This window comes from Harpia harpyja, chromosome 17 (assembly GCF_026419915.1).
Source record: "Harpia harpyja isolate bHarHar1 chromosome 17, bHarHar1 primary haplotype, whole genome shotgun sequence".
Taxonomy (NCBI): Eukaryota; Metazoa; Chordata; class Aves; order Accipitriformes; family Accipitridae; genus Harpia; species Harpia harpyja.
In genome coordinates, this window is record NC_068956.1 from 30,318,654 (window position 1) to 30,346,212 (window position 27,559).

At 38.8% G+C, this 27,559-nt stretch overlaps 1 protein-coding gene across 1 annotated transcript in view; it reads left to right on the top strand.

Moving 5' to 3' along the window:
* The window catches only part of FREM2 (FRAS1 related extracellular matrix 2), a 142,808-nt gene extending 120,211 nt beyond the window's left edge, over positions 1–22,597 (top strand). Inside the window, exons 17-24 of the mRNA XM_052812840.1 lie at positions 7,769–7,961; positions 10,376–10,480; positions 11,649–11,776; positions 11,866–12,000; positions 14,774–14,900; positions 16,296–16,483; positions 17,404–17,550; positions 19,235–22,597. Coding sequence (XP_052668800.1) covers positions 7,769–7,961; positions 10,376–10,480; positions 11,649–11,776; positions 11,866–12,000; positions 14,774–14,900; positions 16,296–16,483; positions 17,404–17,550; positions 19,235–19,747 — 1,536 coding nt within the window. The 3' untranslated portion in view covers positions 19,748–22,597. The remainder of the gene's footprint in view (positions 1–7,768; positions 7,962–10,375; positions 10,481–11,648; positions 11,777–11,865; positions 12,001–14,773; positions 14,901–16,295; positions 16,484–17,403; positions 17,551–19,234) is intronic.
* The last annotated feature ends 4,962 nt before the right edge of the window (positions 22,598–27,559 follow it).

The window sequence follows — 27,559 nt, forward strand, 5'->3', positions numbered from 1 at the left end:
CACATTCCCACAAGATAAAAATGACAGCACTCTTCACTGTTCTTAGAATGATTTAATTTCTTCAACTCATCATTCCTTTGACTATCTCCTTATGCCTATGCAATATTCAACCGTATATTCTTATTTCCCACACAACACAATTGTAAGCCCATAAGCACACACAGCTGCCAAGCAGCTGTAACTGCGATCCTGTGACCTATGCAAGCCATTTCTCCCACAGTGAAAAGGAAGGAAAACCTGGTATGAATCCTCTTCATTTTAAATACTTTTGTGTCCTTTAGAGGAAAAGCTGAATAGCTGGTTTAGACAAACGTGTGTCTAAATAAAACCTATATATGTCTATATGCATATAAACAGAGGAGAAAATAAGCACCATTCCAATATTTTAGTAAATGAAAAGAACCTGTTCATTCAGTTGTGGAGGACACGCATAAACGGTAATGTGGCCAAGGAAGAGAGCCGTACTTGCTTTAGGCTCCAGAAGCGTTATGTACTTTAGGTAAGATCACTCATTTAAAAGCAGAGAGGGGTGAACATGAGCTGTGAGAGCCATGAAACTGCAGCTGAAGTCATCCTTTAATGCCTTGTAGGTTATGGCTAACCATGGTGTGTTAAGTAAAATATCAAGCTGAATTACTTCTAGCAGTGAAGCATTGCCCCACAGTCAGTATGCGCTTCACTGCCCTCCCTGTTTCCCCCACCTCCATTTAATTCTTCTCCAAGTTTGGTCTTTATCTTCACATGACCCCCTCCAGCTGAGAGGGGAGGCAGTCAGTGCCCTATCTCTGTGGTTGTCACCATTGTTGTTTGTTTCTCCTTCAATGAACAATTAATAATCCTCCTCTGTAAGAGGAAAGCTGGCAGCTATGGTTTTCACCATGTTTTTTTAACACACAAAGGAAGCTTAAGTTCTATTATACAGACAGAACAGATAAATAACAAAAACACTCTTACCACATCCTACCACCACTGCAAATTTACTAGCTTGAATTTACTAGATATTTTGGCTAGATCTTTAAGCTCAAGATTCTGTTTCTTGATTCTAACTCTCCAGTACCTGTATGGTCAAACAAAGATAGCACTGTTGATTCAGACAGAGAGATTTCACAAAAGCAACTGGCAATATCTTGCATGATGTGCACCTTCACTTTGTGGGAGCTCCTCCTATGGTAGGGGAAGAAGATGAGCTTCAGTCAGCGAGAAGTGTGCTGGGAGACCTGCAGCTGGTGTAGCTCTTCTGGCAGTACTCCTAGTGTTTGGGGCAGGCTGCAGCTGTCTTAGCCAGTTCCCATGAACTCATGAACTGTCATAATACATACAGAGAAGGTCTTAGTTTTCTTTTTTTTTTTCCTTTGAGGCCTTTTGCTTGTGACCCATTCTCTTTCTCAATTACTCTGTGCATGAGCAAACCCTGCGTGAGTTAGATGCAGCACTCCTTTCAGTATACAGCTTGACACTTTGCTCCTGGGGTCTGCCCGTATTCACCACATCTGAAAAATCAGGCATTTATGTATCTAAAGATGGATTTAGATGTGCAGCTGATGGAACTTATATTTAAAAATAAAAGCCTACTCCTCTTTAAATTCAGCTAATTCATTTGGATAATAGTTCTGTTCTGGTTAAAGTTAAGATCAGCTTTGATAATTAGCAGCAACAGTTTTCTTTTGGACAACCTGCAGTCACTGCCTAAAATTCAGTGTATGCCTTTGGATATGTATAGGCCTTAAAAATGTGGAACTCACCTACCTGAGGGCTGTCTTCCTGTATTTTTGGGTAATTAATAAAGGTTGGACTTCACTTCATGGGGACATTGTGAGAGTCAAGTACTACAGATATCTCACATTCTCAAGATGCAGCTGCTAGAACAATGACAGATATTCATGAAAGGAAGTTAAAAAATGAAACAGTGAAAACCAAGCAAGTGACTATCCTTTAATAAAGTATATATTGAAGTGTTGGCCTAGATTTATTTGATAGAGTGTGAAGTATCATTTGATCTCATTTCCTACTGTTATAGCTGTTTGCTGTAGCTGCACAGTTTGGCATCTGAAGGCTTCTGTGTGGTTCTGGCCAAGTATTTATATGTGGATGTTGCTTTCCCTAGTTCCAGTCCATTGCCAGACTTGGCATAGGGAAGCAAGGAAATTGCCATTCAAATAAATTTCATTAACAACAACTAGTGAAACAAGTCTTTGACAGAAACAAGATCAAGAACATACATGAAAATACTTGAACATACAGATTGATACCTTGAAGCTACTGTAATTGAGTACAGCTGAGCAGTTTGTTTTGTTTTTTTAACAAAAACAGTTATTTCTGGCCAAAACAAAATGTCTTTCTTCCAATATGTTCAGTTCACATTTATGCTACACATGTTATGGCATTGTTTGAAAATCCCCTCTGAACAGATTTTAAAATCACTAATGTATTGCCACAGCTTATACAAGGCAGCTTGCAGAGGTTTTTTATTACACAGAAATGGTATATTTCCAGCTTTATTAGTTCTAGTTTTAACAAAACTGTACTTTAAGGGGAAAAGTCAGCTCTCCTGAAAAATCTCACTAGATGCTGTAAAATGCAAATAGACAGAAATGTCTATTTTCAGATTTTTATGTTCAGTTCAGCCACCACAGTCAAGTTTAAGAAAACCCTGCAATTTGTATTCCCTTGACATGGAAGCTCACTAACAGTCAAACATTTTTCTCTCCAGCTGCAAACACATGCATTTAATAAGGGCTGTGAAGAAAAAACTCTACTATAAAGTTAATGCACCAGCTGTGTAACAAAGTCAGAGGTTAGATTTTTCAAGGAGCTGGGATTTAAAGGCTGTATTGCATTCTCCTCTCCATTCAGACTTCTTTAAACAAACCTGCTTTGCATTTATTTCACCTGTGACCCACCTGGCTGCATGCCTTCTTGGGGCCAAATCTTAGCTTTACCATATTGGTATTGTGTAAACAGTTAATTGATAACATTGTTAAGCTTGTGTGACTCAAATTCACAGACACAGAAAGTAAATGCAATAGAAAATGAGGCTTCAGGTAATTTGGAGGACAAAAATATAATTTTCATGAAAAGTTTGTTTCATTGGGATATACAATATAAAATACGAACTTGTGTTATTTCTAGTTCTGATTTTATCAACACTAACAGTGCACACACACACACTGCCAAGTTCTGCCCTCTGGAAATGTAAGCCAGATAAATAAAACACAATATAAATGTAGAACAGAGTCCATGCCCCAAAGACTTAACTGAAAATATTTTTTGTTGTAAATATTCTCACTTGTTACATGACAGATTCTCAAACCAATTATGTTTTTTTACTTAACGAAGTTTGACAGTTTGCACCAGAAAGGGGAACAAAAGAAGAACACCTGTAGAAACTCCCATTAATATTTCCTAAGTCTTAAATGGGAATTGTCAGTGTTTAAAAATAGACCTTATGCTCTGTGATAATTTATCTTGCAAAGAAAATGTATGAAATTCTACTTCTTATATGAATGTCCAGTTCTTCCCTCACACACATGAATTTCAAGATGCTCTAATTGAATGATTTGTGATCTACATTTTTTCAGATATTAACTGCAAGAGTGTGTTCCCTGCTTGGAAGAATTTTTGTCTTCTATCTTCTCAGGTTCTCCAGACCTGGCATTGTCACAGAGTATTAGATGCAATTTCCCCAATTCAGCTGAGGTGTAGCTGTAGTCTGTATTTCTCTCCTGGTATCACAAGGCTAAAAGTCACACCCACTTATTGTTTAAAAAGAATGTTATTGAATATAATTTTGTCAGTACAACTGCTAAAATCTCCTGTGCATAGGATGCACAGATACATAATGCACCTGTTCTGTCTCTCCACAGCAGTTAAGATGATCCTACACTTACACAGCTCTAAGTTACCATTTTGGTTTCATCAGTGTCACATTGAGATAAAATATGAACAGCTGGCTACTTTCAATAGGCTTTGCAGGCAGTGCTGGGAAATAAAGATAACTCAATGGAAAGAATGTTTTCTCATGTTTGCCTAAATGACATTAGTAAGAGGGCTAGAGCAGTACAACTCATCTGCGTAACACATTCCATCAATTCATTTGTTGGGGGGGGTTGCTTACTTACTCTGACACAGTTTTCCTCTGCAGTTAATTCCTTTTTATTTTATTTTTATTATATCAAAAAGATCCTCTGTATTTCATATAGCATGTCTTGAGATTTTTCTTTTCTGCCTATTGAAGAGTAGTTTTCCCCTCATGGCATTTTCCTTTACAGCAAGAAATGGGAGGGCCTTCAAAGTTTTAATTTACTGTTAGGAGAGAGAGAACTATTTATTCCGTAATTCTCTGGCTATCAGTGTTGTAGGTTTTCCTCCACACCTGCAAATCCATGAGTGCCTGAAGAAGGGTTTGTGTGCATAAAAACTCAATCAGCTGGTTTAGCAAGAACTCCTTCCTCTCCCTACATGCCATGAATCACACGTAAGGGCAGCTATACTGATGGAAGCACACAGACATTCATAAGCACATGAATAAATTCCTAGGCTGGTGCAAGCAGCCCTGCTGCCCAGACATCTTTTACCGGTTTTGCTAAAAGAGAAGAACCTTCTAAATTCTAGGGTCCTAGAAATGGAGACAATTCTTTGGCACCATGGTTTCAGATTTTCCCACAGAGCAGTGGTAATGTATGGCAAAGGAGCAGTGTTTCAGGCAGACTTGTCCCAGAAGGGATCATACTGCTGGATTTCTAGCAGTACAAATGAGTTGAGCTCATTAACACTATGATCCCATTGAATGGAGGCAAGAAAACCCTAAAACATGGCTTACAAACCCCATTAATGGATTGCTTTATGTACAGTGTATGTGAAGAGCCAATCATATCTTGTACCTGAAAATCAAGAAGAGCTTTGAAAGAAGGTTTGTTTTTGTTTTTTTTTTTACTTGAGGTGGCATAAGATACTGAGCTGGAAGGGGTTTTGTGGATCACTCTGTCCAGGCCACTGCCTTAACTATATAATGTGGTTCCAACACTAGTAAACTTAATTTAAAAACTAATAGGATTTCATGGCCTCACTATTCTTGTTGAATGCCACCACAGTGAGGGCTAGAAATTCTTCTGATTTCTAGGCTGTATTTGTCATGGCCATCTTATGCCTGTTTGTTCCCATGTCAGCACCATCTTTCATCATCAGTGGCCCCTCTCCGCTGTTCATCTCCTGATGTGTAGAGACAGCATACTTATTCCCTCTCAGCCTTTGTTGCACTGAGCTAAAGAACCCAGCTATTTTAGTCTCTTCTCATCAGATAGTTTTGCCATTCCTGTGATTATGTTGATTTCTTTTTCTAAAGTCTACAATGCAAATTAGGCTTTTTCAAGCATGGATGATCAAAGCTGTTCCAGATAAGCTCTCACTAGTGCTCTGTATAATGGCATGCATGCTTCTAATTTCCACCCCATTCCTCAGTTTATCTTAGGATCATATCACATGGAGAGGGTATGAAGGTCATAGTTATGATGTGATCAACTCACATACCAAGATTTTTTTCCCCTCTATTGTTTCTAACAATGTCTTTCATTTCTACCAGAAATCCCTGTCACTAGTTTCTACTACCTTATACTTTATGCTATAAAATTTCATCTCACTTCTATTATTCTAGTCCTCAGGGTCATTAAATTCTCCCTCTGTGATATTCCAGTCCTCATCTACATTATCATTAAGCATTATGTATGCTTCTTTTCAAGAGGATAATGGACATATATTAAATCTTCTTCCACGTACCTTTGTCTCTTCCTCATAAGCAAACTGAATTTTAGATCTTTGACTTCAATGTCTAATTCTTACTGTACAACACACAAGATGGAGAACAAAAACACACAGAGAAAAGGCAACATAGTTTGTCTGGCATGACTTTTCAATAGTAACACCTTTGTTATACTACCAAATGTATTCCATTCTTGATACTGTTCCAGGAAATGACAAATGTTCGAGGTTGCTCCTGAATCAAAGGCAAACCATGATGCACTGTAGAGTTGCATCATAGCTATATTGGTTTTGATAGAAGTAAGAATTCTCTGTTGTTATTTGGAACAATTTAGCAAATCCGTGTCTGAAATAATTGCTCAGATACCCATGCAGGTATCCCAAAGATAAACTAGCAACTTAAATAGGACTAAAGGATATTTTTGTCTAACTTCAATTTGTCATCCAATACATACAGAAAAGAAAACCCCTTTTTTTGTTCCAAATAGAAGTTCTTGATTGTGTTTATGTAAAACCAACAAAGAAGCATTAATATAAAATAATCTATAACTGTAGCATCTCATATTATCTGCCAGGCTGCTTTACTACACGATACTGTGTTTTGCCGTACTCTCTACTGTCTAAATGCTAGCACATTTTATAGAACGATTCAAACAATAGAAGTGGAAAGGGGTTTGGTAGCGTAGTGTGTAGATCAAGGAGTGTCATGTGTGAAAGTGAGTTGTGGCAACTACGAACATTTGCCATAATGAACTCCTTAATTAGTTCAGAGTATTTAGTCAGTGCAGGCAGTAAATTTTTGGTTTCATAGTATTACTAAAAGTTTTGTCTGGCATTTGGAAATGTAAAGCAGCTGTAAGGTAATGGCCTTTCAGCCCCCTGACATGCCATTGGTTGAACCCAGAAACAGTTTGAATTTTACACAGCTTGTAAAGTTCCTTGAATGTTGGGGTCCTTCAATAGTGCAAACCACTCTTTAGAAGCTTGTAAGGTAATCACTCCAGGGAAATGTTCAGATGTACAAATTTACATATGGAGTTTCTATTAGAAGTAAATGAGAGTTCAACACCATTTATGCCTTTGAAAAGTTTCCCACTGGGAGATGATCTCAATGCCTTTCCTTCCGTGTCTTTCTAAGAAAATCCAGAATGTTCTAAAAGGATCTGGTTTGCACATTTCTAATCAGAGAGATGTGAATGAAAAAGTATTTGTAACAAAACATAAATGTAAAGTCTCTTCCGAAAGGTTTGGATCCATGTATCGTGTAAGAGCTATCTTAAGAGGTGACAGTTTACAGACACTGTTCTTCTTGCCTTTTTCCATCAAAATATATATAAAGAATATGTAATTCTCTGATAATAATTCAGCTGTTGTTTTGTACAATATATGCATAAAGGGTCTATTTTTAAATCTATATCAACTTTCATATTACTTTTAGTTCTTCCACACAGTGATAAACAGTATGATTTCTGTGTTTACATGCAGTATGTTAGCTACTATCCATGCACAAAGGAAGAAATAGTTCCAGAGATGAGTAAGTACAGGCCAAGGACTCAGTCTTGCAATGACATCTGAGCAAATTCAGGGTCTTCCAGAAGAGCTTCTTAGAGGACAATAACATAAGAATGTAAGCAAAGGAGTTAGTTAAGGCACAAGGATAGAGCAAATGCAAATTTATTTGAAAGATTTCTAAAGCCTTCATTTGTAGCCATGTTGTTTATGTACTTAAAAAACCTAAACAAAAATGATGAGTCAAAATTGAGGAGTTTATATTTTATCAGAACACATTCTCAGTTTGAAATACAAAAGTGGAACTTGAGGGGATGTAAGCTTAGCTGAAATCCATTGAAATGTGTTGTTTTGTATTTCATCTGAAATTTGCAAAGTGAGAGAATTTGATTCAGTCACAGTATTTATTTCAAGTTCTGTCTTCTCTTTCCCTTGCATTTGGATTACCTGTGCAATGCTTCCTTTCATGACCACTAACCTAAATAAATAATTTTCCTTTTTATAGGTTCTCAACCTAGTACAGTCCTATGTCACGCTGAGAGTCCCCTTGTACGTCTCTTATGTTTTCCACTCTCCGGTGGGTGTAGGAGGCTGGCAGCATTTCGACCTACAGTCAGAGCTCCGGCTGACTTTTGTGTATGACACTGCCATCCTGTGGAAGGATGGGATCGGTAGCCCACCTGAAGCAGAGCTCCAAGGTGGGTGTTGGATTTCTTTGCATCGAACTCATGTTCTGTTACTAAGAGTATAATTTGCACACAGTAGGATGATTTTTTTCAATCATTCTAATACTAAAAAAAAAAAAAATAGTACCTCATTTATTATCAGTTGCAAATAATCTGTCATTTCCTAGCACTCACAGTTCTCTGCTGGGGTGTTTATGAAAACCATGTAAAGCTGACATTAGTTCTTTTATTGCAAAGAAGAATAATTGTCTTGTTATGTTTTAAGCACATGTGCAAAAAATAACACATTTATTTCTACTCAGAACCTCAAGGTTCACTATGTATTCATATTCTGTTACCACACAAGATGTTTTCACTTTAATGAAAAAATTCTGAAACTTTTCTGTGATATCATTTTTTTCTGGCCATGAATGTACAGTTTCAGAATCTTTTGATGTTTTAAAAACATTAATTGTGAAACATTCAAAAGATACAGAAATATACAATGGGTATAATAACCTGTCCTATGTGTTAGTGAACTGTGAAACATTGTTTAAATGCAATAGATACTGTCAATAAATGTTTGTGACTATAGTTAGTCAACAAATCAAACTCTATCACTACAGAATTTATCTTTGCAAAAAGTTAATTTATTTTTTAAAAATAGTGACATACAGATGTCTGTGAAAGATTAAAATAAATAGTTACACCTATATGCTGCTTTGTTCTATTTATCCAAATTTACTTACTATTTCCCAGCATTAAGCTTCAGGTGTTCCATATCTATCTCAACCTAAGGTAGAATACAGGCACCAGCTATAATTATGTATGTACAGTTACACAATTTCAGGACTCCAGTGAACATAAAACCATTTTTTTGTTTCTGAAAACTCTGTATATGAACTACAGAAGTCATTGCTATGCAATTTCTGTCCTCATGTTAAGAGCAGGAAATGAGGAGTGGCAAGGGGAATCTACAGTGCATGAAGAATCATAGAATCATAGAATCATTTCAGTTGGAAAAGACCTTCAAGATCATCGAGTCCAACCATTAACCATGCCCCCTAAACCATGCCCTGGAGTACCCTGTCCACTCGCTTTTTGAATACCTCCAGGGATGGTGAATGAATGAAAGAATGAAGCACATGTCATGCCATGCCTAAAGAATAAGCCACATGCCACAAATTGTATGATGTACTAGTCACCAGATAACAACCAGATCTAATTCTCAGTCTCAGCAGTTATGTGGCATATCTATGCCACCATTTTCCTGTCTTTGATGCTTTAATTTTTTATTTCTCTGTTTAAGAAGCTGATGGCCAGGTCTTTGGAGATGCTGAACATTGGTAGCTCAGTATTTCCTCACTCCACAGCCTTGCACAATTAGCAGCTGGGTTTTTTGGGGGCAGGGAGGGCTTAACTAGTTTCCAGTTTATTTCCATGTCTCTGGATACATATAATTGTTCTACATAAATTCTGTGAAAAACTGTAAAGCAGTCAAGGTCTTCTAAAGCCATAATTGAATCATACATGTCTATTTATAATGTGCCAATAAATATGGTTGGTACAGGTGATTTTGTGGGGGTGATATACATTCATGTTGGTGAGTGTGTTAGGTTTCTGACACATTCATGGAGGAACATTCCTGTTTCCTTCTTGCTCCTGGCAAGCAGAATGGTGGCATATCACTGGCTCTCTGTAAGGGAGCACTGGAGGAAACACCTGAACTCTGAAGCTCTGCAGAGCTCTGGAGAAAAAGGGATGTGGCTGCCAGCTACAGCAATAAACCGCTTCTGACATATAAGCAAGACATTGTAACCCGAAATTAGGAAACATTAGGCCCATGTTTTGGGCCAGATTCATGCCAGAAATCACCAGCAATGCAAAGCCTGTCAGAATGAGTTTCACAGATTCAAGCACCCTGAAGCAGATTGCCATGGAAGCCACAACCAACTGCTACAACTAAGTGCTGGTGGGTGCTGCCTTGGGACAATAGATAGGGAGGCACTGATAAAGAGTATCTCTGAAGCAGCTTTCATTGGTAGGAGTCAGCTTGAATACCTAGTGAAAACAAAAGTATTCTTTGGTCTATAGAACCCCCTGGCAGCTGACAATGCTATTGCCTGAACACAAGCCCAGACTGTGCTGTGGACTTTCCTCAGCCTACTAGAGCAGCTGTGTGAGTCCATGTAACATGTAAAACCATGACTTTGCAGGGAATTTCTGTATGTGCTTTGGAAAGCTGAAGCATTGTGAAAACTCTAGGCCCCACTGTGTAAATTCATGTTGGAGAAGAATCTTGAGTCAACCCAAAAGGTACCAGCAGGCCCCCTCCCAAACTGACATGACAATGGGAAATGAAAGAGTGGGGTTGGTGTTTCACAGGAGTGTGATTTATTTGTCATCTGCAAGTGGAATAAATCTTGTGAATTGGCTTCTGCTGCCAGGTTCCCTGTACCCAACCAGCATGCGTATTAGTGAAGAGGGGCGCTTAGTTGTCAACTTCAAGACTGAAGCCCGGTTTCATGGTCTGTTTGTGATGTCCCACCCTGGTAAGCTTAATCTACACTTTAGCAGTACTACAAAAACAAAGACACTCCTCCCAAATTTTATAGTGTTCATTTTTCTTATTCTGCTACTGAGATCTGAATTTTTTATGTACCGTGCTCTTCAGATAAGGATTTTTCCCTTACTTGGGATTTCTTACTTGTCATTGATGACTGTATTCAGATTGTCAAATGTAATGAAATATGCATGAATCTGACGGAAAGCAGATAGTTCCACTTGATCAAGAGCCTGATTTATGAAAGATGAAAATCTAGGCCATTCTGTCCACTAAGGATCTATAAATATATGTTTTTAATCCAAAAGCTGTGATCAGCTACTTACTTACATTGCTCTAGGAATTTAGACAGCATTAAAATTTCTTTTCCAACTTGAAGCTTTTCTAGGTTATTTAGACCTTTTTCAGATAGTCACAAAAGGTCTTGTATGAGCATTGCATCAATCTGTTAATAAAACATTCTCACTGCCATTCAGTTAGTCATTGCTGAGAACCTGATCCTGCAATTTAATCTGTTTAAAACCCACTGCCTTTATTCAGAATAATCACAGGTGTAAGACTCTGTCTACAGACATAAATCTGAGCATTAATGCTGGCCATGGAAAAGATTATTTAACTATATTAAATCTGCTGAACAATAATGAGAAGGGAGAAAAATCATTTTAAGAAATCTCTTTTAGTTTAAGTCAGTTTTATTAACCTATAAAACTCCTTCATGGTGCTTCTACTTTTTCTCAGCTGTCCTCTAGAGTGTTAGGTTTTGCCTATCAGGCAGAGCCGAAACAGTTACATTGCTAAGAGACATTATTTTTTGTTCCCTGGGCTGACATTCCAAGTTTAAAACAGGAGGGATTATAGATCTTTGCCATTCCACTCTCACTGTTTTGCCTGTCTGTCAAATTTAATCTTCATACAGTTCTGGTTGTGTAGCCCAAAAGCAACTGTTTAATAGACACTTGAACAAGAATCAAGGAGGCCCAGCTGTGTCGACTGTAATTGATTTTGTTAGTTTCAGTTAATAAACCCCAGTGCCCTGTAAAGTTATTAACATCAACTATGCCATTATGGTTTATGAATTATTGGGAATATTTTTCAGGCTCTGAGAGTTTGCAGTGAAACACTAAAGGTGACAAATCTGTCTCTTGGCATGTTTCTAGCTTCATCTCTGACTTCCATGGTTATGTCAGCTGATCACCCGGGCCTGACATTTAGCCTCAGCCTCATCCGAAGCGAGCCAACGTACAACCAGCCAGTACAGCAGTGGAGCTTTGTTTCAGATTTTGCGGTAAAACCTCAGCCTTCGCGGTGTCTTTTGTTGCCCCAGCCTGTTAGTTAGGATGTTGGTGGAAGAGCTTTCTCTCTCTCTCTCTTCAGGTTCGAGATTATTCTGGAATGTACACTGTGAAGCTGATAGCTTGTACCACTGCTCCACATCAGGAGTACAGCCTACCAGTTATCTGCAGTCCTAGAGAGCCGATCACATTTGATCTGGATATCCGATTCCAGCAGGTACCAGCACAATGATACCTTCATCATGTTTCCATTTTAGTTTGATTCCCAAATTGCCTTTGTTGGTCTCATAATGATAGTGCTAGAAACTGAATTTACTTGCTTGTGAACAAACCAATTCCTAAACTGGTGGGACAGCACATACTCCTGTCCTGCTATTTAACCAGTTTTACCCAAATGGGAAAGGCTAATGCAGGAGCACAAATGTTTTTTGTCCTCAGTGCAGGGCCGATCTTTGATAGCGAATAGGAAGCTCATTGACATTGGTTTGGGGGATAGTTACTGTGATATGAAATAACCTTTGAGAATTCTTTACTTGTCTGTTGGCTTTGGTATGACATAGTTTTATCAGATAATTAGGAAAATATAAAACTATTATCAGAAAGTTTTCATCTGACACAAAGATCAGAGCTAGGTGTCTTGTATTAAAAGTGGGACCTCCACATTTAGTCCTAAGGTAGGACTTCCTTCACTGACTATAGAGGAAGTGTAGATAGCCACCACTGGTAAAATGCTTAGCTTTAAGACTCATGCAAGTGAGTGACACAAATCCCACCCAGAGCAATATGGATCATATGGTAATATGGGAACAGGCAAACAGCATACCTTTCACAAAGGTAAAGCTCTGTAGCGGAGAACAAAATATGGAGAAATGGACTACTGTAGAAAGCATTGACTGAAAAAAATCTGATGGTCATGTTGGATAGTTAACAGAACATAAACTGCCAGTTTACAGTGTTATCAAAAGGGCTAGCGTGACCTTCGGACGCGTAAGGAGGAAGTTACATCATTTCTGTTATTTGGAGCCAGTACAACTAATACTGGAACAGTGTGGCTGTGGTTTCATGCTCATTAATAGTATAGATGTATGCTATTAAACCATCTTACAGTATAAATCCAATCAGGAACAGTCAGGGATACATAATCACTTTTCTGTTGAATTAGCCAGAGTACACAAGGGAATGCATGCAGTCTTCATGCTTTCATTTGGCATTATGCCAGCTATGGAAGAACAGATGATTCCTGATATGGCATCAAGTCCTGGTGAAGCAGAGAAATGATACATGATCTGACATGAAACCTGCCTTCTCAGACTTAACCAGCAAAACATTTTGAAAAAGTTTGAAAGGGGGGGGGGGGGGGGGAGGAATTTATACTAGTTCAGCATTTCGGGTTTTGTCTGGTATTTCTAATCTGCTTCTAGGAACTCTAAAGCAATTCACAGCAATGCTAAACCACACCTTGTGTCTGGTCCTAGTATAAACAAGAAGATGTTGATAGTTCGAAGAAAATTCAAGAGAGCTGCAAAAATCATTGCAAAATGGGCAAAGTAGCCTAGGGAGAGACCTAACTCTTACCTGGAAGAAACCTGTGACTAAGAACTATGACTAAGACTTAAGAACTGCCTTGCAATAAATAAATGCATACTATAGGTGTCACTATATCAGATAAAGCTTTAAAAATACAGTATCTAGGGATAAGGTGCAAAATTGCAACAGTGTCATAATCACCAAGGACTGTGGCCAGTTAGTCCCCTGTCACCAGCAATTTTGAAACCAAGACCAGCTCTTTTTCTTGAGATACTCATAGTAAAAGGAATTCAGGAAATGGAATGGAAATTATATTTTTAATTATTATTTCTGTGAAAAGGTTGTGGGGGTAGGGTTCCTCTTTCTGAAGAGTAGCAGTGGGTTTATAAAAATATTTCAGCTCTACATTCTTCTTGCCAAATCCTGTTGCTTTGATAGTTTTAGGACTCTATTGTGAAAAAGGGATTTGAAGAAGAATAAATGTGTCAGCTGTATAACTTGCAGCAGTACTTTCTGTTGATATTGTTATATCTCATTCCATCAGCCCCTTGTCCATGACCCAGCAAGAATGTTTTCTTTTCTGTTTTCCTTCCTTCCTTCTTTTCCACACGCATAACACATAAATAAACATATGTATCAGCATTTTTTTATTTGTTTAGTGACTGCCTCTTTTTTTTTTTTTTCCGAATGTATCTTCCACATTGTTTCCTCAGGTACAGTGCATCTTTTTGAACTTCGGTCTTTCCCCAATTCTTCTGTTCACTCTATTCTTTCCCTTTTGTTATGCCATGTCCCTGTATAGTTTGGCTTCTAACTTATGTTATATGGCCCAATGAGAACCTGCTGCTGATAGTGTTGATTTATTTTATTCTTGTAATGTAATCATGGAGGAATCATAGATAAATGTGTCAAATATATAAAGATAAATATTAGCATAAAAGGGTGTTCAAATGGTTTGGTGTGTTTTCACATGCATGATTTGATATGCTGCAGCATGTCAGAAGAACTGATACTTGCAAATAAATCCTCAACAATGTGTACTTTCAAATAATTGGCAGAGGATCAGAAGCAGAGGTGGGACTTGGGTGTAAGATTGAAAATGGGATAGAGAAAACAGGCAGTGGTGTGTCAGAGGGAGACAAGTTATTGAGGAAATATTTTCCTCACGTTACCCCCACACATAAATTGTCCTGGGCACCTCCTTGGATGGGATTTGGAAAAATGTGGGAAGAAACTAACCTAGAACACTATCAAATATCACAGAGGCAGATAACCCAAAGGTGGTATGCATGTAAAATACATAGCAATATATGTCTAGTACAAAGAAATCTTTTTGGTTAAACTGTGTTATTGCATGTAGATGTGCAGAGCTGATAAATAATGTACATTGGGAGAATGTCATGCTGTGTTTTAAGAGTCATTAAAGAATACTTGTTGAAGAGCCTTATGCTGTTGTGTTTTAGGTCAGTGACCCAGTGGCTGCTGAGTTCAGCTTGAACACCCAGATGTTCCTCCTCTCCAAAAAGACACTGTGGCTATCTGATGGCTCAATGGGCTTTGGGCAAGAAAGTGATGTTGCTTTCTCAGAAGGTATAATCATGCACAGATCATGCATATTTAATATGTGTTCCACGCTATCAGGGTCCCGTTTCAGTCAAAACAAGAGAGGCGTAATGGTTTGGGTTTGCTGCTTGTGTTCTTCTGCATTTGCCTTCCCTACCTGGCAGTTTACATCAGAACTGTTGGCCAATCCGCAAGGAAACTCTTATGTCTGAGGGTTACAGTACTGGTGCCATTTCTCATAAGCTGAGTACTTTATAAACATTGGCTGATGTTAAGAACATTCCTAGTTGATAAGTGAATATTACACAGTCTTCTTCTTGTGGGTGAGTGTACTGGGTCTGGCTGGGATGCAGTTAACTTTCTTAATAGCAGCCACTATGGTGCTGTGCTTTGCATCTGTGGCTAAAACAGTGTTGATAACATGCCAGTGTTTTGCCTACTACGCTTGCACAGCATCAAGGCTTTCTTCCTTCCCCCTGTCCTCTACTGAGTAGGCTGGGGTGGGAAGATTGATTCAATTGATACATCTGTCAGGGGACCTAAGCAGTCACTTCATTCCTCTGCTTTCCTCATGTGCCTCTTTTTCCTGTTTATTAGAGTGCCAACACCTCGAATACACGACTGTCTTTTGTGATGTATTTGCACAGTCTCTTGAACAGCAGGTACCTGGTCTCTCTGTCTCAAAGTCTACAGTTGCTCCAAATCATTGTAAAAGCAGCGCAACATTTCTCCTTTCCTGCTCCAGATTCCTAACCTTCCTAACCACTTTCTGTCATATGTATCTGACCGCTGCACACAGTATACTTTTCTTGCCTGCATAGAAATGGCCCAGGTTATTTGTACAGGCCTGGCAAGCATGTCTTATCTTAAACATTATCAGGCAGCTGAAATGCAATTACACAGTAGGGAGCCAAGTCTCAGAAAATGTGTCTGTGACTTTTCATAATGTTCACTTCACTTGCACGGTATGCCAGTCTGACCAAGTGTAAGTAAACTCTTATGCAGCCTGAAAAGGATTCTGCTGACATAAAAAAGAACATCTCTTCAACAAAGTACATTGTCAGGAGGCCAAAACCTACACCCTGGTCTGGTGCAGAGGAGTACATAATGTTTCTTTAAGTCACTTTTTGAATGAAGAGCCCAGTGTAGCCCAGAATTAAAGCCGCCCCTGAACTGGTTCAGGTTATAGCAACAGCAGATGGCCTCCTGCTGCTATCATGTGGCCCAGAGCTCATGGAAGAGTGTGCACTCTGATCACGGCCTTTGACAAGCCCTACAGAGGAAGCTGGGTAGCAAGGTGTCTTTGGATATAGTCACATTACACAGCACTAAGCTTCTTGACTAGGCTTATTAACTCAGCCTCAGTATTGTGCTAAATGTTCCAGTGTAATAGGATGTGAACTATATGTGAACTGTTTACAGGTGATATCATATATGGTCGGGTGATGGTGGATCCAGTGCAGAATTTGGGTGATTCCTTCTACTGTAGCATCGAGAAGGTTTTCCTGTGCACAGGAGCTGATGGATATGTACCCAAATATAATCCATCCAACACTGAATATGGGTGCCTTGCTGATTCTCCATCCCTTCTGTACAGGTTTAAGATTGTGGTAAGTGTTCTAATTCTGGGATGATGCACATATCTATTTTAAATTTTTTTTTCTAATTTCTTTTTTGTCCAAAACCAACTGTTCTTTAAAATGTTCTCGACGGCACCGTATTTGTGACTCAGGCTCCAGGCTAACATGAACTGATGAAGGCAGTATCTTAACTTTCTCCCTTCTGGTTCTGTTGTTAATCTTTCTGGAGACTCTCATAATTTAGAGTTTGACCTAAGTTAGAATCCCAAGATAGGCTTTTTCTCTGCATTGTCTATATCCATTGACCATAGAGGGAATCTTAGGAGACATGCAAGTTAAGGACTGGAATTTGTTTCATCTTTAGCCATCCAAAATTTAGTGTATAATGTAAAGTTAGTCATCCAGGTTGCCTCCTTAGTCAATAGGGAAGGAGAGATACCTCTAAAGCTGGCTTAGAATATCTGAGATTACTTCCGTTCTGAAAATAATTATAGAGTAAGCCTAGATGACTACAGACCTGATGCCCAACTTTTAGAGAGTTAACTTTAAGTAAGATGATTATCTAATTATCTAAACTAATTTATATGAATGTCTGTTAATAGAAACAAAAGGTAGCTTCTTTAAACTGGGAAATAGACTTCTTACTTTTATTTCAGACCACATTTATGTATCTTTTTTATTTTAGAAATGTAGCTATGGTTGTTCTGTGGTGTTTCCTCCTTGTATTTCAACAAAAAAGTCTTCAGACAAGAGATTAAATAGAAGTTAATACAAGTCAGATGTGACCACAACTGCTTTTCATGTCTTTTCCCTTGATATTACACTGGATTGCATAAAATAGCATGTGTAAATTACAAAATTTATACATTGCATATAACTATTAGAACTGTTTTTCCTAGAATAAATGAATCCGTGTTTTACAAACTTTTTTTCCCTCCACGACTGTGTAGGACAAAGCTCAGCCGGAGACACAAGCCACAAGCTTTGGAAATGTGCTTTTTAATGCAAAACTTGCAATAGATGATCCTGAAGCAATTCCGTTAGTTAAACAGCCAGGCTCTGATGGATTTAAAGTAGACTCAACTCCTCTATTTCAGGTATGATTTCTGTAACTTTTCAGCAAGAGTACTGAACCAAGAAAGAAACACTTGCACAAGAAGTGTTGTTAACAGTAAGTCATATTGAAGCCAATAGAAAGATTTATTCTGATTCCAGTGACAGTCAAACAGGATTTTAAATGCTTAAAATTTCTAGATATAAAATTCAGAGCACTTATTAAAATATTTTGGTAGAGATACCATGCTTTTCTCTCACTTAATTCCACAGTCTAACCAGAAATTATACAAATTATTCTTCTGCATTTCTTCTAAGAACTTGATAAGTTTCTTGTTACACAGCATTGTTTTATTGCTTCCCATCTCACTTGTCAAAGACAAAAAAATAAAAGAATCATAAGCATTTATAGTGAACTTCATCAAAGTCTAGTTGATACTCAGAATTTTCTGTGCAATTCTTTCCTTGCAAACTTGCACGTTGTGAAACATCTGAGCCCTGGAAAGCCTAGAAATTGACAACTAAAGGGTGCAACTACTTCTTAATTAAATCTAATCCTTCAGCTCTGTACATTCATCCCTTTGATCTATATAACCCAGTCAGGAGTTGTCTCTTCATTATTTTTCTCTTTAGTATTTGCAAAAGTACATGCGAAACTCAAGTGTATAAATTAGAAAGAAAAAATATTGAGGAGAGTTTAATCCTACTCCTGGCCACTTCAGTATTAAAGGTCCCATTGTAAGCAATGGAATATTTAAGAGAACAGCCTACTTCCCAGTATAAAAAGGGTTTCATAATCTGCCCCCATGAAAATGAAACCTCATTTGTTATATGAAGAATCCATTTCCAATAATACAGTAATTTTTGGTCCTCATTCTGTCAAAAGAATGAGAATATGAAGAAACAACAGTATATCCTGAGAAAGACTTGGAAAAACAAGAGTAAAATAGAAAATGTGTTATTTCTCACAATAACAGAACTTGGCTGCAACCACTGAAATTATCAGCCAGTAGCTTTAAGACAGTATTCAGGCAATCCTACTGGACCTTGTAGAGGCCAAATTTATTATGTATCCAGAAAAGACAAGACAAATTCAAGAAAGATAGTATCATCTCATGCAGACTGCAGGGAATCATGCAATCACAGAATGGATGAGGTTGTCAAGGACGTCTGGAGATTGTCTGTTCCAACAGACAGGCTCAAAGCAGGGTCACCTAGAGCACATTGCCAAGGACCATGTCCAGCGGGATTTTGAATATCTCCAAGGACAGAGACTCCACAGCCTCCCCGTTCCAATGTTCAACCATCCTCACAGTACAAAATTGTTTTCTTATGTTAAGATGGAAATAGAGCCACGGCCAAGGCCTAGTCAGCTGGCAAGTTAGGCCTGGAAAATCCTCTTCTGGGGTTCGTCTACATCTGAGGTTCTTTGTATGGCCTTTGGTACCAACAGTACCAAAAAAATGCCAAGGCTCTGCTTCTTCATCTGCACCTGATAGGCATAGAGTCTGGACATGGAGAGGAATGGAGACTACCCCCTATTAAAATTTTGGCTGAAAACATGACTCTTCTGGTGCACATTGGCACATAGCGAGGGGTTATCTGTGCATGATTTTGAAAGTACTTGTCCAGGAAATCAGTTCAGAACAGTGACTGATTTCGTCTGTGTATAATGCTGTCCAGATTCTGTATGTTTGTGTTTAAATACAAAAAATTTTGTCTTTCTAGGTGTCTTTGGGTAGGGAGTGGTATGTCCATACAATCTACACTGTACGTTCAAAAGAGAATGCTAACCGAGGAATCGGCAAAAGAAGTGTGGAGCACCAGTACCACTCGCTCTTTAGTGGTGGGAGCCAAGGAGCATCCACACAAAGACGTCAGAAGAGGGGAGTTGAGCAGGACTCAGAACTTGCAAAAGACATTGGAGTAGAAAACAACCGAGGAACAAACATACAGCACATAGCACTAGATCGCACCGGCAAGAAACACGTTCCTCAAAGGGAGGTTGCAGTCAATGGCATTCTCCCCAGGGAACTGAATAACCAAAGTGCAGGGGTCAGCATAGTCACAATCATTGGTGGAGCTGCTGCCATTTTCCTTGCCATCTGCTTAATTGCAATCATCATTTTGCTGCTAAAATGGAAACAAAGTTCTGAGAAGAAGGAAGCCACAAAGGAGTCAGGCAGCAATGAACCAATGATGCTACAATATAATTACAACAGTGACAGCTCAGAGGTTTGATTCCAAGACTGCAGGATTCAAGCCAGAGTCTCCAGAGTGCCTCAAAAAAACCTTGAACTGCACTTTGTTAGCAGCAGGTCATGGTGACTCATGAGGAATAAAGAGTTCATATGCTTCTAGGTGTACTTGAAATTTTTTATCCTGAAGTCTTGCTGCCATTATCAACAATAGAAGAATCCATACCGAATCTCCCACTTTGCACGAAAGGTAATCCTGATGTCCCTATATCACACACTCATCTTAAGCAGCAATTCAAGGAACTGCAGTGTAAGGGAGAGATTTTTGGTTTGGTTTTGTATTTTCTGACATTAAAAAAAGCAGAAGAAGCTATCCAAAGGTGCTATATATCCTGTCTGCAATAAGACAGGAAATCTGTTTCTTTAGAAACACAGAATACTTGAAAGGAGAAATCCTTACACTCTTCAGTTAAATTTTGTACTGTTTCTCACAAACAACCCAATGTCTACAATTAGTCTGAAAGGTGATGAAATGCCTTAGGCATGAATCCTCCTTCCTATAAGCTTTTGACTTCACTTAAGCTATACCAGTGATTTATTTCTATTTTTTTTTTACTTATCTGTAACTGAACTTTTTCAAAAGACAGCTAGATTAAAGAGCATAACATTATAAACACTTGCATGTCACAGGATGCAATACATACTCTTTTCTGCAAATTCTTATTCAGCTATTTAATCTGAGAATTTTTTTCCTTATTTATGTTTATATAAAGCCAAAGAATGCAACAAATCCAGAAAGAATTTTGTTTTTCACAGAAACTGGATGCTTATGTCCTCTTAAGTTTATAATGGATCTTGGAAGTGTTGTAAGGTAAATTATATTTGTTAGTGCATATCCACTGCTGGGAAACGCAAGCATTAGTATTTCAGTACCTAGAGAAAATCATAGAGTTAGATTCAAAACGCAGAGGACAAGGTTCTGCCTGAACTGAGCCTAGGAATGATGATACTGAATCCAACATGTAATTGCCAGTTGCCATATTAAATGGCAACAAAAAGTGAAGAAAAAAATTAACATTTGATTGAATCAAGGAGTATTTATTACTGTATAATCATAGCACACCTTGACAAACGTGCTGGGTCATTGTTGGGCATTTTTTAACAAGTGACTACTTTTGCAAGAGTAATTCTCATTTTCTCTCAGCGTTCTTGATTTAGGTAACATGACAGCATGATGTTCCACAGAAGTTTGGATCAGCAGTGTCCCATGTCAGTTCTTATCCAGACAGGACCTGTTCTGTCCCAAAGATATCCTGCGAAATGCTTGGCTATGAAAGCTATGTAACCTTCAGGACAGATTGCCCCATTTGTCACACTAGCATAATGTAAAAATAAGTCCTTTCAAGTCAATAGAGTTAAACTATATAAACTATATAAAATCTGAATCAGGCTGTTGAGACTGCTGCTAAAATACCTGTTCCCTTCCACCATCTTGTGATGGTGGGTGTGGGCAGCCCCCAAAGTATCTTCAGCTGCAATACACTTGGCATTTGGTATTCTGGGGACCAAGCTGCAGAGATCTGAGTTACCCGAACAGGATCCAACTTGAAAGCAGCCTGGCTGCAAGTACACAATGCTGCCTCTGAACTAAAAAACCTATCCAAAAGGCTTCCTGGCCTGGAGGTGGTGCTCTGTCAACACAGATAGACCTGACCTAGTAATTCCGCACAATCATCCTCTGAGCCATAAAGACTCAGAAATGTTGAGGTCTCCTAGCATAGGAATATCTGTGCTATGATTCAAGGTACAATGTGAATATACCCACAGAGGGACTTGTGCTGATATCTCTTGCTCTGGATTTATATTGTTATGACTTCACTCATTTAATAAGATTTCATCAATTTTTCACCAAATTAATTAAAGTTGCTTGCAAGCAAAATCTTTTTTTTAATTATTATTTCTTTTTATAAAACCACATCAAAAACCATGTGTTCTAGAAGCCAAATGTTTAGCCCAGTAAACAACTTCATCACTGCTTTGAATAGCATCTGATTACAACTCTGTAAAATGTTTAGGGTGATGGGGATTATCAGACTAATGTTTTTCTAACAATACATAAAATAATAGTGCAAACTGGTGATAACAAAGAAAAATACAAAGCAAGCACTGGAAAGCTGGACAAGCATGAGTAAGATTCATGAGTCAAAGTCCTCTCCCTGGGAAAAAAATCCCAATGTTTTCAGTAAGGTCTGCCAGATTTGTCCCATTCTTAAGAAATGGGATTTCTTACAATTCAGTGAACTATAAATACATCTGTAACAGCATGCCTTTTTTATTATGACTTCAAGGTTTTAGATTTCAGCAAACATTGGAGGCTTATTAACATTTTCCCTTCTACTTAACAAGTGGACTTGTTTATACTAACCTGAATAAGTGCCTCGTTCCCAGTTATGTGCACAAATATGTTAATATTTATCTATCCATGCAATAAACTGAGTATTTTATATATATATATATTTAATCTATTTCCAGATTATGTATTCAATCCTCTTTTCCCTGGAGATGCTTATTCTGCTAGCAGTAATATGATTTGTTAAACCATTTATACAATAATTACTGTGTTTAAATTTGTTATCAAGCTGTCAAAAATCTTTCCATGCATATTTATTTGGAACAATTTTTTGCTTATGTCTATGACTCTGATATTTGACACTTGTATCAGGAAAAAAATAAAACTACTTCAGTTTTGGATACTGATCTGAAATTTGTGTATGAATATCACTGTGGAGGGGAGTCGGTAATGCAGCGTTAAGACAAATTAATTTGTCAGATCGATGGAAGAACATAAACTTACTACTGTGTTTGCAATAAAAGTCACTGCTTTGTTCCTGAACTGATTGTTTTCTGGTTGTGAAGTGTTCGGCACAGGGGTTGTTTTTTAATCATTGTGGTTGCACTCAGGGCTCACAGAGGGATTTTTGTTTCAATTCCAGAAGATCAGAAATCTCTAGATATCTGCAAGTCCTTTGTAGGTTGGATTGCATTGTTCCTGTGTGCTGGCAGGGTTTATTGTGTTAGACTTACTGACAAGTGAAGGCGAGTCTACAGGAAGCAGTTCTCTTGTTCCTGCAGCGCTGATGTTGCTGTCAGTTGTTTCTTGTGCCAGCTCATTAGATTTTTTTTTTCCCAGTGGCAAATTTATCAGGTTAGAAATATACGAGACGGAGACACTTCAGTGAAACTTTTGTGTGTGTGTGTGTGTATATATATATATACACACACATACTATGATGCAGAAAGAAAAAGCAACTCTGAACCTTTCCCCTCTCACCCCACCCCTTGTAAACTGGCCAGCACTGGCCTCTGATTTCTGTGTGAACTTAAGCAAGCACCCACCTCCTTCACTGTCAGAAAGGCTATACTTCATGGCTAATTATGAGTGACACACTATATATTTACCAACTGCTATAACAAGAATAAACTAGCAGGCAGTGATTCCTGCTTTGCTATGTCTGTTCCCTTCTACTACCTAAACTTGCTCATGTGGATAATATTCATAGCAGTTACTTAGACTGAGCTGAGCCATCTGATGTCGTATCTGTGAGCTCTATGTTGTGATTTCTGCCAGGGCAAATCAGACTGGAAGTGTTTCTATCCTGCTCCAATATAAATAGCTATATATAATGTAAATGAATAAAGAATCCGGTCACAGGACTATAGCACTATCAATAAATCAAAGGGCATTTATTTCCCACGCTGAGATCATCCACAGTGATCAAGTCATGTCCACGTTCATTTTGGCACTTAGTGGAATTCTGATACTACTAAGGTGTCCAAGCATGTTCCAGCAGGTCCAGGATGACTTTGTCTTCACAGCCCAAGCATGGTTACATTTCAGCATTTATAGGAGTCAGGGTTTTTTAATGCATCCTCACTGGCTTTTGAAAGAATGATTCAGCTCCTACCCTGAAAGAATTCAGCTCCCACCACTGAATGCTTTAGCTTTGAAAGCTGTTCAGTAAATTATTCTCAAGTGATTGGCTGTTTGAATTTTCATTTTCTTATTTCTTATCTCAAGAGATAATCCATTCAGAATTTACCTTGCACTACTGTTGTTTTGGTAAGTAACCACCGACTTCCATTAAAAATGAAGGGAACAGCTGGAAGATTCTTAAATGATGCATCTTGTTTCATTTCATGGCCAATGCTCAAGCATGCAATGGATTCCTGCTATCTCCTGTTACATGCATTTTCATGATACAAGTTTTCCTGAGTGTAAGTTTACGTGTAAAGCACGAATCTGTAGCTGCACAAGTTAAAGTGCTCCAGTTAAATTAGTGCAACTGGAAGATCAGGTATAACAATAGCATCTTTTTGACCATTTTTGTAGCAAAAGCTCTAACTCAGTTACCATGGAAGACAAGAGGAGGCATTCTGGATAAGTGCATGATGTACCCATCTCTATTAATTTCTGCTTTTCTTCCTTTTGTATTCCCTTCCAAAAAAAGCATATAGTGGAACTAAATGAGACAGCAAATGACAAAAAGAATGATAAAAGGTAAGAAATGTCTTCTCCATAAGGAGAGATTAAATACATAAGACTCTCTTCCACTCTTCAGCCTCAGAAAGAAATACCCAAGGGAGAGTATTATAGAGGTGCATTAAATCCTGAATGTTACAGAGATGGTAAGTAGGGAACAATGTTTCACTGTTTCTTGTAATATTTTAGAAAGGTTCCACCCAACAAAATTTGCTGGCTACAAGGATGAAACAAGTAGGCAATACCTAATCATCTGACCTAAAATTAAAATTGCGAGACTCATTACTGAAGGATGATGTGTATGCCAAACTAAAAAAGAAGTGAAATTCATGGAAGAAAAGTCCATTACAATCAGCTATTTGTTTCAACAGCTAGTTCAGAAAGCCCAGACTAGAAAAAGCTGGGAGGATTCAGGAAAAGGATCAGGCTGTTAATCGTCTCTTTCCTACAACTCCACTACTGGGCACTGTCAGAGGCAGATCACTCAACCCAGAAGAGCCACTCTCATGCCCTAACAGTTGTACAAAGAGCCACCAGTCCCAGGCTTGGAATTGATAATATAAAGTACAGAAAACATAATGTGGTGACTTTTTTTCTTGGGGTAAGAGGGAATGAAAGTTTCCATTTGCCAGCAGGTCTGTAACAGCTAGCTTACCTGCACCTCACATCTGCCTAGACCTCCTGCTGACCACTGCTTGAAATGGTAGCGTGAGTCAATAACCTTTTCCTGGTGCATATCCTGTGAAGGCATATGATCTGAACAGAACAAGGTAAAGGATCTGGAGAGAGGGAAGTGGGGTGGCAGAGGTAAAAGATACTGTTGATGATTTATTTACCTTATAAACATGCTCCATTTATTCTCTGCTGTTTGTAACAAAAGCTTAAAATAATATTTCTTGGGTTTTCAAGTGTCTCTTTCACTGATGTATTTTTCTCTTATGTTTCTAATGGCACTAAAATGATCTTGGCAAGAAAGAAACATAAATACCAAATCCTTTAAAAGTAGTAGCTCTTGGGGATGTGACTGGGCTTCTCTTCCATTTCTTGGCAAGAGACTTGGATTTCAATACAGCAAGCTACACTGTGCCCCACAGGGACTGGTCCCCAGTACTGTCAAGTCTGTGAAACAGAGGATGGAGTAGGATCTGGCTAATCATTCAGAACAACAAAAGCTTCTGTCTTTGGGGACAAAGTAATGTTGATAGGCCAGGAGGTTGGCTTCATAGGACGTGTCCTCCTATGCCCACGTCTCATAGCAGCATCACACAACAGTGCCACTGACAACCTCATCAACAGTGTGCCTTACAGAGTCTCCTGGAGACAGGATTCCTGGCCTCCCATTGTCAGGATCCTGAAACACTCTTTCCCAGTAGGAGGAAGGGAAAGATTTGTATCCACCCTCAAAGAGCACCAGCTGGAGAGAGAGATTTGTAATGGCTCAGCTGCCCATGTAATGTAATCAGCAGCTGCCCATGCATCACACATACAGCAATTTTCATGAGCCCAGGACTTAGCAGAGGTGCCACATGATTCCCTCAATATCCCATGCAACCCTAATGCATCAGAGTGTGCAGTACAGCACAGGCACTCTCAGGGCTCCTCTGCAGCTTGGGAGGCTTCTTCCATCTCAGGTTGTAATTTTAACCACTAACTCACCATGCTGCACAGGGAATGTGCGCATTCATGTCACGTCTTCCAAGACTTCAGAGGCAAAAGTCTCAGCAGACCACGCTCACTTCACTTAAATTCCATTCAGATCCTAACCCAGGTGAACTTTAGTAACAAGGTCAAAAAAAACCCCCCATTTATGTACTGTACCATGATGGGCACAGACACCTAAAAGTTGCTGAACAGTGATGCAACAGAGGAGTGCAATTCTCACTGCTGATTAAGGGTCTACATGCCACGTTTGGTTATGGGAAAAGCTTGGTTCATCGGCAGTGATTCTCAACATAGCAGGCTGTGCACTGGGACCTAAACCCGCCTGCAGAAAGTACCCAGAGTTGTGCGTAGCTGCAACTGTTCCATCGCTAACTTAAATGTTTTTAACCAGACTGGTATCTCAAAAAAGATGAGTTTCAGAGGCAAAAGCCACTTCTTGCTTTTGTGTAGCCAGGCTAAATGTGAGCAATTCAATAACATCTTTTGCTTGCTGACAGGTTTTCTTCTGAACTAGTTGTATAGTTAGACAGCTTGTCCAAGAAATTCAGACGCTGTTCTCAGACATTAGCCTGAAGAGGTTTGTGTGCACACTTCTTGCAACAGTTGCTGCACCTATTTATTACTATTTCCTCAGCTGTGGTGATTTTTCCCACCCTGCAACCCTGTACTCAGAACAGGACCACCAATAACAGCTTCTGTCTGAGCTTTTTTGCCTTGGTGCACTGCATCTTGGATTTTCCTTGCCAATTTGGCTCTCAAAATGAAGGTGCCGGGGAGATATTTCTCACCCAGGAAATTTCACTTTCCTCAGGAACTGTGCATTTGACATCTGTAACATCATTATGAATGGTAAGCATGATGCCAACAATTCAAAAGAATTCTTGCAGCATTTAGGCTTTGGCTGTAGTTCACATCTGGAACTATCAGCTGTGGTAATATCTGTTATCCCAGTCTCCTCGTGAAGTGGCTGAGAAGTTTCATTCTCCAACAAAATGATTGGTTTCAAAGCATGACTGCAACAAGTGCACGTGTGTGCGCACAAACACACAGGGGCAGAATATGGGGGTTTTATTATATAGATTTTATTATGTAATGTATATTTTAAACTTTACATACGCTTGCGCATTTTACATAGTAAAATATAGTATATAATACAATTTTTTATTTGTATGTAATTCCTCAGATAAGATTACAAGGATGAAGTGTTACAAGCTGGGAAGCAGAAATCAAGGTGTATTTGCCTGGAAGGAATCACAGCAGCCACACCCACAGCCAAAACCTGAGAATGCACCTCCCAGCACTTGGAGACAGGAAGACTTATTTGATACACTCTGCTGGAGTCCAAAATAAGCTAAGTGGTGGCATTCAGGACTGTCTCCCAGATGGTGAATTCAGCAGTTGCAGCTCCTGGAATCGCTCCTTCCAGCTTGAGCTTTTCAGTTCTGGTCTGCTGCAGGATGCCAGGAAGCAGCACAACCATTCCTCCAAAATGCCTTGTGTTTGGAGAGCAGCAAGTAAATGCATTGAGGAAAAGAGAAGTTAAATGACAGAAGTGTTGTCCAGAAGTCCGTGTTTCAGTGCCTCCTCTATTTATTCTATGCCAAGATGCTGGAGTAGCAGGATTGCCCCCTCCCAAGCGCCCGCAGCCTGGGG